The sequence below is a fragment of the Myxocyprinus asiaticus genome, chromosome 1 (assembly GCF_019703515.2).
Source record: "Myxocyprinus asiaticus isolate MX2 ecotype Aquarium Trade chromosome 1, UBuf_Myxa_2, whole genome shotgun sequence".
Taxonomy (NCBI): Eukaryota; Metazoa; Chordata; class Actinopteri; order Cypriniformes; family Catostomidae; genus Myxocyprinus; species Myxocyprinus asiaticus.
Window position 1 is genome coordinate 26,454,017 of NC_059344.1, and position 11,823 is coordinate 26,465,839.

At 40.4% G+C, this 11,823-nt stretch overlaps 1 protein-coding gene across 2 annotated transcripts; it reads right to left on the minus strand.

Annotated features, from left to right (window-relative positions):
* Positions 1-390: 390 nt before the first annotated feature.
* On the minus strand, positions 391-11,096 carry LOC127414950 (ras-related and estrogen-regulated growth inhibitor-like protein). Of its 2 annotated transcripts, XM_051653400.1 has the most exons (5): positions 10,920-11,096; positions 9,900-9,956; positions 4,260-4,333; positions 3,516-3,664; positions 391-2,559 (listed from the first exon to the last, which is right to left on the minus strand). In XM_051653400.1, exons 1-5 carry the CDS (start codon positions 10,969-10,971, stop codon positions 2,280-2,282), a joined length of 612 nt encoding a protein of 203 aa, XP_051509360.1. In that variant the 5' UTR covers positions 10,972-11,096; the 3' UTR covers positions 391-2,279. The 2 variants fall into 2 exon arrangements, with proteins under 2 accessions (XP_051509360.1, XP_051509441.1); XM_051653481.1 differs by lacking the exon at positions 9,900-9,956.
* Positions 11,097-11,823: the final 727 nt, after the last annotated feature.

The following is an 11,823-nucleotide window of genomic DNA, read 5'->3' on the forward strand; positions in this document are numbered from 1 at the left end:
TATTATGTGACATAAACAAGTGAACAAGTTGTTCAAGAGAATATATAAACACATGGCGTTGATTTTGACTGGACAGAAAATGAGATAGGGCCTACATAAACTCTGCATTCAATAGCTCACCAAAAAACACAATCTCTCCCTTAGGAGACTCCAAACGGAGCATGAAAACTGTTATGTCTAAGTTACCATTGGACTTAGCTGCCATAAGTTTTACTTGCTTGCAAAGCACCAGGTATGGATTTTAAACCAAGAGTAAAAAAATAAATAAAAATGTTGTCAGTTGCTACATTTTTTTGTCTCAAGCAATGAAAGCAAGAGCTCCACTAATTTTAAAACAGAAATTAAATTTGATTGATATTGAACACTTTGAGACTATAAGCTATTCTCAGTTATGTTTAATAAACATATCAGGTTATTAAAGACTGTCAAACAAAATAATTCATTAACAGTTAATAAAAGTTTATAGTAAAAGTTAAAAAACCAAAAAGAGGAACATTTTATTAGTAGGATACTGAACATCATGTTGCCTAGTTTATAAAAATATATATATACACATTCAACTTCAGCTATACAGTTGCAAGGATAATTTCACTTTGGTTGGTCCCCCTTGATGGTGTTTTGGCGCTGGTCCAGGGGGCATCAGAAGTTTTGTTGTTGTTGTTGTTGTTGTTGTTGTTGTTTTCAATCTTGCACATTTCACAGTCCTGGAGTGTATTTAGGTAAACATATTTTATATAAACATATCTGCAAACCTTTTCTTGGAACTGTACATAAGGAAAGTCTGCAGTTCATTTGTTTCTTCTCTTTGCTCTCACAAATGTAATTTTAAACAAAATGAGAGCATGAGAATGCAATGGAAAGAATGCAGCCATTTTATTTGAGGCCCACTGCAGTGCTTTTTTGTTAGAAAAGTAATTTACCTGCAATTTACACCTCATCACAGCATCTAGATAGATGAAATTCATTCAGTCTTTGTTGTGCATTCCATGAAGCAAACTCAGCCTCATGCCATTAAAACTTTTCAGAGAGGGCGGCAAATAATGTGTACTACTTTTTGAAGAGAAAAGCTAAATCTTCAAGAGTCTGAAAACATTCTCCATCCTTCTCAACAATATTCAAATTATCACATGTAAGCCTACATATAAAAATACAGTAAGCCTGATGAAGTTGTTGGGTTGTTAATTTCTCTTGAACTTGCAATGGATTTTACAGCTTGTGCATCACTATCAAATCCTTTACCTTATCTTATAACACTCTATACGATGTTAGCAGGGTTGGGGAGTAACGAAATATACGTAATGTGATTATGTATTTAAAATACAAAATATAAGTAATTGTATTCCACTACAGTTACAATTTAAATCATTGGTATTTAGAATACAGTTACATTCAAAAAGTATTTTGATTACTGAAGAGATTACTTTGCATTTTATTGTCATTTGTTTCATTTACTATTTAGTCCTTTCAGATGGGAAACATTTATACATATAAATGATGTGATCCAAAGCGCATCTGAACAGCGGTGAAACACTTTCTTATGAAGTGTTACATTCATACAAGCAGACAAAGAAGTACGTTTGGAGAAGAAGAAACTGAAATAAACCTTGTGTGAATTGTCAGCTTTACGCTAAGCTAAAATGCTATTTCTAGCCATTTTACATGCACATGTTACCAGACACGATCATATTTTTTTATCAAGAAAATTCACGTTGGATCATAATTTCTTTTTTTCTAATAAGACCTTTGATATTAGGGCATAAATCATATTCTTGATAATAATTTTTGTATTGTTTTCCTGTAAAAATATCTAAAAATCCTTAAAACAAGATCAATTTGATTTATCTTGTTTTAGAAACAACACTGCATAAGATATTTAGGTTTTTCAGAGAATGTATTTTTAACATGTATATTTTGTCTTACTGTACTGGCAGAGTTTTTATTGTCAAAACAAGTGAAAAAATCTACCAGTACTGAAGAAGTAATCCAAAGTATTTAGAATACGTTACTGACCTTGAGTAATCTAATGGAACACGTTACAAATTACATTTTACAGCATGTATTCTGTAATCTGTAGTGGAATACATTTCAAAAGTAACCCTCCCAACCCTGGATGTTAGGTAAAGGGGATCTCTCATAGAGGTACCTGTTTGAGTTTTCACTATATATATCCAAGCATAATTGTTTTATGAACACACAAAACATTCCAAGAATATTAAGTTTAACAAGGACATATTTCCGTAACGGATTCAAAAGCAATTAACTATATTGATGTTCTGCACTCAAACAGACTTTCTTCTCTTGCCAAAGACATTATTAATGAGCTTGGCCATAGACTTGGAGCCACTGTATCTCCTCCGATCACTTCTATGCTTCAGCTGTTCCATCACATGGCGAATAAGCTTGGTAAAGAGGTTGCCGATCTCCAGGTAGTTCTCAGCCGCTGACACTTCCTGAAAGAGGCATCGGTTTTCCTGGGCCAGGGAGCGGCCCTCCTCCACACTCACTTGACGGCTGTGGCATAGGTCTTGCTTGTTACCCACAAGGCAGATTGGCACCTCCCTATTTATACCAAATCAGATCAGATTATTTATTTTCAAGGGAAAATTGGAAAATCATGATGAGAACATGGCCACATAAAATATTGTATTAAATGAATTGCATTAGGACTGGATGCAAAATATTTGCTAGCAAAATCTCTGTAATTGCCACCATTTCAGACTAATAATTATACAACAATACTGTGGCTTTAAACAATGATATCCATATTGAATCTGAATATGTTCAGACACTGAGGTAATTTGTCACAGTCTGATTTCTAATTGGAGCAATGGCTATGATCAGTATCCGCATACACATGGAAAGTTTTTCTCAAATGATACCAGAGTGAGTGGAACTGTTATGCATGAGGAGGTGCCAAAAGGTGATCACTTATGTGAGCTCTAACATAAAGGATCGCTTCAATTTCGAAACTGAGGTTTGGAAAATGTACATAGGGCTTGCACTGGGAGACCAAGCTAAAACTCTACCAAAATGGGTAAAACAGCTTGTTGCCATTTTTGTGAAGTGTCAAAGCTTTTAATTCAATTTTTGAGGAACGTGTTGGATTCTGACCACCCATGAGTGATCTCATTGCTTTCTATTGTTTCAAAACACTTTCAAATGACAAATAACCAGTGAAAGCCTAAAGTATTCAGACCTTTTTTTTTTAGTAAATGGCTTGGACTAAAATGGAAACCATTGGGCTCATGGCGCAATTTTCAAAACCATTGGAACTGTAATCAACATAGACAGCCCTTTAATGAACTATGTACTCTTTGTACTATTTCCATGTTCTAATCACCTACACAATTTGATGTTAGCCAGTCTGTCCTTTGCAGATGTGCACCAATCCAAACAGGAAGCCTCCACTCCCCTGTTCTGCAAATGGTCCTCATTAATTCATTAAAACTCCATCCTCCTATCCCAACCAGCATCAGGCAAGAGGTCAAAAGGTTACAGGAGAGAATCTGACTCACCCTTTACTGGTCTCTCGACGACACTCTTTGATTTGCGCCAGGATGTTTTTGGCATTTAGGAAGGATGCACGGTCGCTGATAGTGTACACCACCACAAAGCCATCAGCCCAGTCCACCGGTTCCTCCAGGATACATCTGCTTTCTCCACTCTGCCAGGGAAAGGGGGGGGGGCATACAGGGGTCCAGTCAAAAACAACATAAACAAAAACAACATAAAGTCCTGTTTGACCAAATGGAAAACCAGACGTCAGGAAAGAGACCTGGTTCTGAAATAATTACAATTACCCATCCAGGCAAAGTGTACAATTGGAGAGCAAAAGGGAAAACATTTTGATAATCTCTGGCATTGTCTAAGGCTCAATAAGCCTGGATCTTACATTTTTTTTTACCAGAGGGCTTTGTTTTTAACACAGTGACTGACTGCCAATGCTGATTGTGTACAAGAACACTTAGTTACAGGGCAGAAAGCTGCCCATCTCATGAATTGTTTTTTTGGAAATCAAAGTATAACAACAACTGCTGAAGTAAAAGGTCCCAGATGCAGCAGCTGTAAGCAGTGAGGCTTAGTGTTCAAAGGCAGCGCACTGTATACTTTGCTTCGGGGAAAGGTCATAAATCCCATCCGAACACAACATGCATTTCCCATATGAAACAGGTATATCGGAGCATGCTGCCCCCTGGCAGTGTTTGTATGAATGCTTGCCATGAGCTCAGAGTAGCTGTTATGAAAGAATAAACACATACCTGCGAGCATGGATCAAAGACTTCCAAGTTCAACTGTCTTCCATCAATAGAGAGTCTTTTATTGTATAAGGAGCCTGCAACAAACAATGTTTGATAAAATCCTTGGCATAACAACAAATGTGCTTATAATAAAACCCCAACCCCTGAAATGAAGGGGGATTGTTAGACGTGTCTATAAAATTCAGTGGCATTAAAGCAAAGACTGAGGCCATATGAGTTGATACACGTGTAATTGTATCGGAGGTGCAGTGATTACTTAGAGCCTCAGAAATCCTTGATTCCATGACTAGTATGAAGAGGTTACATTTTAAGTAATTAGACGACAGAAAATCATACACCATCTCAGACTGTACATGGAGACAGGCCTTTTAAAGCATATTAACAGTTAGTTTTGGTTCTCAGATCTGACTGGCCAAGTGCCATTCCAAGAGTGATGATAGTTAGTATCTGCCTTTTTCCTGAATGTGGAAGTGTTCCACAATTCATAACAGAAGCCTGGTCTCCAGTGTTTTCACTCGCATCAGCACATGTTTTTAGTGGATGATGTGTCGTTTAGCGTATTAAATTTGTCAAATTACATTTTTGTCATTTCTGTCGCAATAACAGTGCTGCTATTGACAGTACCTCACCCGTCAATGTTTAAGTAGTGGGTAAATTACATAAAGCTATGGCTCGAGGTTAGTTAAGCTGATATCATATGCAGTACTGATATCATGTACTACTTCGAATTGTTATGACAGACAACAACTGCATAAGTTGAGGCTGAACACATTTTTACTCAAACTTTCAATTAAAATGTTTGTTGTTCTTGATCTGGATTGCTGATTTCTGCAGATTTTACATTGCTCCTTAAAGAGACCGTAAACAGTTCAGTGGCAATCGTATCATCATTGCACCACCCAGTGGTTGGACCCTTTAATATTTTTTATCACTCCACTTGTCTGTGTTCACAGCTTTTCAAATAGTAGTGGGGATTTTGATTAATTGTTCATTATGATTTCATTCACTGATTCGTTTAGTGACAATTTTTATAGATTACATCTTTATGGCAGCAGGTGGTGACAATCAAGCATATTTTGTGTGATGAGTGAGTCACTGAAGCATTGACTCAAGTGATACATTAAAAAGCACAGAGTCCTCCCAACCACGTCCTCTGTGTTAAGACTCGAGGGACCACATGAAGAAGCACGGCGGGGCCGTGAGGTAGGGTTTGGAAGAATCCGAGGAGGGTCTTGTGCCAGCGCAAGCCCCTTGATCCTCCCATGCAGCGTCCTCGCCAGTGCAGTACGCACGTGACAACCTCTGGCCATCTATGGTTGTGCACGGTGTTGTCGTATTCGGCAGGTCTGATGGTGGTAATGATGTCGTGTCCCTCGCAGCTTCGGACATGGGAGAAATGTCCATGGAGAATGTTGCAGCCCCTCCCCCCAGCAAGGGTGAGGAGCATGCGCAGGCCACTAACAGAGAGCTTCTTCGTGTCCTCGCATGGGCGGTTGAGGAGCTCGGTCTTGAGTGGTCCCCTCCAGAGGAGCGGGTAAAATTTTGCCTGGAAGAGTGGTTCCTGCAGGCCGGCCGCTGCCAGCAGATCGTGGCACGGAAAACTGCACCGTTCTTCCCGGAAGTCCACGAAGACCTGGCTCATGCCCTATTCATCTCGCGTCCAGGTCGGAGCTGCGGTCCTAACAAATGTGGATCACGTGGAGGAAAAGGGATATGCTAAGCTTACCCCATTGGAGTGGCGGTTGCAGCTCATCTCTGTCTGTCTACCGCTATGGGATGGAAACCCCGCCTGCCCACCCTTCCAAGCCATGCCGACTGACATCCACACTGGCTGGAATGGCTTATATGGCGGCGGGCCAGGCTGGCTTGGCGCTCCATAGCATGGCGGTGTTTCAAGTCTTCCAAGCCAAGCTCCTCAAAGATATAGATGAGCAAGCCCTGAATCCTGACGTGTTCAAGGAGGTCTGCACCGCCACAGATTTGCCGCTGCAAGCTACAAAGATTACCACACAGGCCATCGGGAAAGTGATGAGCAATCTGGTGATTTTGGACCGGCATGTCTGGTTAACGCTCACAGAGATACGTGACGCAGAAAAAGCCACCCTGCTCAACACCCCTGTCTTGCTTGACAGCCTCTTCGGAAATGCAGTGGAAGGCTTTTCTGAATGCTTCATTGTGGTGCAAAAACAGTCACAAGCGATGAAGCACTTTTTGCCTAAGAGAAGTGTTTCCTCTCATCTGCCCAGCTCACACTCTGCTTCGAGCCATTGTCCGGCAAAAAACCCCACTCCTGCTGCCTCAGCGTCACCAAAAGCCCAAACGGCACAAAAAAATGTAAGCACAAACGGAAGCCTTGCCCTCCTCAGCGCAAAGCCGAAAGGAAAAACCCCCACGGGCAGCAGACGCATTCCTGACTGGCTCAGTGCCATGAAGAGGAGTCTGGAGACTGCCTTTCTTCTCAGCCCAGATCCAAAGAAATCCTGGCTGTTCCACTTCCCGCCAAAGTTCGCAGTAACCGGGATGTTGTGCAAAATGTTGTTCCTGTGTGTTGTTTGCCAATTAAGAATGTGTTCAAAACAAAAGAAAAGCACTTGTTGCGACTGCACAAAATGCTCAAACATTCTCAAAGAGAGGGCTCAATTTCTCTTCATGTTTGTCACACCCCGCACACTATGCTCAACCGCTTCCCTATGGCGAGCGGCGCTCTATTTCCGATAAAGAGTGGATCGATGCACATCATTGCGTATGCTCTCTCTAAAGACTGCACTTCTGTTGGCTCTGGCCTGGTTTGGTGATATACAGGCACTGTCGGTTGACAGTTCATGTCTGAAATTCGGACCGGGGCTTTCAAAAGCCACCATCAAACCCAAAAAAGTCTATGTGCCTAAGGTGCTTTCCACACCCTTTAGGGCTCAGGTAGTCCACCTACAAGCTTTCTCTTCCCCGCCGCTTAATTCAGATGAGGAGCAGTTACCTCATTTATTATGCCTCATGCGGGCATTTCACACGTATGTGGAGCGCACCGGCCAGTTTAGACTGTCAGATCAGCACTTCGTTTGTTATGGAGGACACACAAAAGGCATGTCCATCTCCAAGCAAAGGCTCTCTCACTGGATCGTTGATGCGATCACCCTCGCTTATGAATCACAGGGCATTCAACCAGAGGCTTGGCATCCTCATGGGCATGGACAAACAGTGTACCCTTACAGGATATATGCATTGCAGTAGGATGGTCTTCGCAGAACACGTTCGCAAGGTTTTATAACCTAGACGTGGCATCCATCGCTTAGCGTGTCATCTCTGTCTAGAGAACTTGCTATTCCAACACTATTCGGGTGAGCCCGAGCTCCTTATTACGGGCGGGCTACCTGTTATAACTTTATACAACCGCCTTTGTAGGCTGTTATCCAATTTACTCACACTAGAAGTCACAAGCACTTCTAATAAGAATAAACCTCCCTCCCTACCTCTGGTCATGAAGGGGTTAAATTTATACTGTGTATATTATATGACTCTATCCCCAGCATAAGATTAACTTCCCTTCTGGTTGTCACCATGTGGGGTTATTCATTATTCTATACACTTGAAATATGTTGTAATAAGTCACCACCCGGCGGGCCCATGACCTTATATACATATTCTTTTACAAGTGTTTATACCCTGGTGTATCTCTCGGGGTATGACGTCATGTAGTGCAGCGTGATGGGACATTTACCACAATGTGGAGTGAACTGAATTGATAGGGAAAGTCTCCGGTTACATATGTAACCTCGTTTCCCTGAGATGAAGGGAAGGAGACATTGCGAAACCTGGCCGCACTACTACTTCAGAGTTTTGAGGTATGAACGATGTGTTCTTGTCCTTCAGACAGAAAGTTCTGAAGAAATCGCACCTGCTTATATAGGCCAACTGAGTGCCTAAAGATGAGCTCTTCATGATATCTCTTAGTCTTGATAAATAACGATGCGATTGTTGATGTAAAAGAATATATCAAATCAATCATGCTGTGCATTTACTTGTACAGACTGATCAATTAATAAAAGAATGGAGGGCCCTATTCCAGCTAACAGATCAACTCACCATGTGTGAAGAGCAACTCTATCCTCCACTTCTTCGTTGAGCGCAAATATACAGTATGTCCTACAGTCTTTCACTTCTGATCCTTCAATAATTTGGGTTTTATTGATATTTGGCAAAATTTCACTTTCATCATCTGTCGCTTTAAACACATCCAGGCTTGACGATGTAGATGCCTACGTGACATGATACTGAAGGCTTGAAAGTTCATCTCAGATAATTATTGATTATTAATGTGGAAGGAGGCAAACATCATTTCACCTTATTTGGCCACATTTTAGGCAGAAACGAATGATGTTGCATCATTTGAAACTAAACTTTTTTTTATTATTGTTCAGTTTATGAAGCAGAGACTTGTCTTGAGCTGGAGGTTTCCTCTGGCATTTATGTAGTACATTTCAAACTCACCTGGGCTATCACTTCTGAAAGAAAATAAATGAAATACACATTTTCGCATTAGCCTATATGTTTTATGCACACTTGAAGTTAAATCGATCAAAACAACTGTTCATTTTATTTCATTTTTAAATATATTTTTTAAGACTCCTTGCTGCCTGTGACAGACCACCAATATAATACAAAACTTTACTACTGTTATCACAGAACTGCCTGCTGTTAGCCTACTGTGAATGTCGCCAGGCAGCGAGAAACGGTTTAAGTTCAAATACCGAAAGACTCCAATAAACCAAGTAAAATCGCAAATGAACAGCAGTGCATGTATATGAGTTACTGGACACAGAACAGACAACTAAACTGTTCAAATTTGCTGCATGTCTAATGTCTGCAGAGGGAGCGCCAGCGCACGCCCCCTGCCACCCTACACGATGCCTGTATTGCATGTGCCAGGTTCCGCCTTTGGTCAAAGCAAATAGTTTAATTTTCAAAAAATGTATTTTAGTTATTTTATTGATTTATTCATTGTACACAGTAATATATGCACATGTTGTGTCTTTTAAGCAGAATAAACAGATGTGAAAGTGTGACGAGGAGGAGGGTGTGGCTGCACACGGCTGCGCTGCATGTGTGTGTGTTTGTTTTATGTTGTTTTAAGTTGAGTTTTACATTAAACTTTATGTTAACTGTTCAGCCGGTTCCTGCCTCCTCCTTGCCCATCTTTATACTGTTACAGAAAGATATACAGTTTTGTCAAATTGAACAGTCTGGTTGCGGGGGGGGGGGGGGCACAATGATCTAACTGGGGGGCATGCCAAATCACAGCCGTATTGACATTCAGAACAATAGCGCCCTTGCTCATGTGATACTGCTTTATTAAAATGATGGGATAAGGTCATTAATTGATAAAGCTTTCTTTGACTAAAGTTATTTGAAAAGAATGTTTACGTTGGTGCAATAAGCCTTGATTCATTCATTCTTTTTCTTTTTCTTAATGTATAAAATGAAAATCCTCTTACATAAGCTTGTAGTTATGTTCTTCATGTTTTAAAGGAACAATAAATCATTTGTGCTGACAAACATAATCTTATGCCAGGCGTAATAATGAGGCAGATAAAACAAACGGTCATATGTGTAACTTAAAGCTTTGGCATGTGAGACTATACTTACTGGCATTTGATGCATATTCTCCAATGAATCGCTTGGTCAAGAATCTTACCAAAACCGCTGAGGACAAGAAAGGAGAGAGATGATTGAATCTCTAGTTATTGAGAGTGATTATCCTGAGATGATTGGTATGAATGCTTCAAATAGGAATAGAGGGCAAAAGGTCAAAGTACAGCCCCTCATCAAAGACTTGGCCACTCTACAGTGAGCACTGGTACATATTTGGCTCAGGAAAAACAGTTACATTTATGGATTTTTTCTTTCTCCATGAGCACACTACCTGGTCTATATTAAATATTTATAATAGCTATGCTGGGTCATTGAGTCATTGAAGTCAGGGCTTGAGTTTCCATGCATAAATACACACTGTGGCAGCCTCATGAAAGTTGCTTTCAATCCCCCTGAATAAGAGCCATCAAGCAGTTAGGATTTTATCCATTTTCCTCACATACCCAATCAAATCTGCAACAATAGACCTTCCTTGGTGTTCTGCTCTGCCTTCACCACAGTCGCTTGGATCAGAACCCTGACCGAGGACTCCCCCACTACCTCTAGTGTTTCGATCTCAGGGGACATAGCATCATCGTTTCCCGACTACTTAATAGTCATTAGTACAGGTATGCAGCCTGAAGGGCTAAATGTCCCTGTAGTGGAACAAAAAATTATCTCTCACCAGTTTCAGCAATTACTTGCATCTTACAAGCATCCATCTTAATTTCCCTCTCGGATGATTTGTATAACAATGACCTCACTCCTATGATCTGTTTCAATATACAATACACTGTTTGTAGAGGGCAGACATAATGCCTGGGTGCAATGTGAATTACTCACACACATGACTGTACAAACTCACTGTAACAAATCAAACATGTGAGCACCATGCAGTAGCCACAAGAGTAAAAACACTTTTACATTACACAATTGGAAATATGCTGTAAAGCCTGAAAATCACAGTTAGTTCGAAAAACACATATTTACATGTGTGCATGTAAGTGTGATCGAATAAAAGGGCTGAACACTCACCGGATTTGCCCGCACCCTCACTACCCAGCAAGGCCAGTTTGATGTCATTCATGGTTGTAGGTTTTGCCCTTTATTTTTCCTTTGTTTTCCATTGTGTCCAAATAATTAGACAGTCCCAGCCACTACTATACTATTTACTCTGCTCAAAAAAGTTGTGCCACGCTCTTTCTCTCTCTCTTCTTTTCACTCTCTCTCTCTCTCTCTCTCTCTCTCTCTCTCTCTCTCTGTTTCTGTTTCTCACTGTCTCTCTTTCTGTTACACTCACAGACGGTCCTCTTCTCTGTCTCCCCTCCCACTACAAAGAGTACTGAGCTGCCACAAGGTCATTTCACCACTGAACACGGATGGGATTCCCTTTGATAGTTCATGTTATGCAGCTAAGTTGAGAGTGAATTAAACCAAAGTGCTCTGTGATCTTGTAAATTGTAATTGTCACCTCTGCTTTAGATTAGAATTTATTTTAAAGATAATCTCAGTTTAGAATCATTTTAGCTTATTTGTCATGGCACAAAAGTTAAATATAGCCAGGATTATTTTCTGAGTATTTCTTTGTTTAGATTCCAGAACATTCCTCTTACATTCATACATGCTTATATAACGTCTCAAGCAAGTTCTCAAGTCTACAAGTATTTCCAGACTTATACTGAAATTGTCAAATTTGGGTCAGGTATTTAGATTTGGATAATGTTTGGCAAAGTTGTCTAGCATCAGGTACACTGAATGTTGTAGTTATCAAGGCTAACATGTTAGCCCCAACAGCAAAGTTCTCTGTGCCAACTACCAACACACAATTCGGGCCAAAAATGTCAGCCATATTTTGATTGCCAGGATCAGTTCCTTTTAAAGTGGAGAGCAGCAATCAATTTTCCCTCTTTTCCAGAACAGTTCTTAAAAATGAAAGACG

Coding starts and splice junctions, on each gene's coding strand:
- LOC127414950 (XM_051653400.1), bottom strand. CDS start 10,971: ATGAATGACATCAAACTGGCCTTGCTGGGTAGTGAGGGTGCGGGCAAA. Junction 9,957..10,919: donor TGAGGGTGCGGGCAAATCCG/GTGAGTGTTCAG, acceptor TCTTGTCCTCAG/CGGTTTTGGTAAGATTCTTG. Junction 4,334..9,899: donor AGAATATGCATCAAATGCCA/GTAAGTATAGTC, acceptor TGTTTGTTGCAG/GCTCCTTATACAATAAAAGA.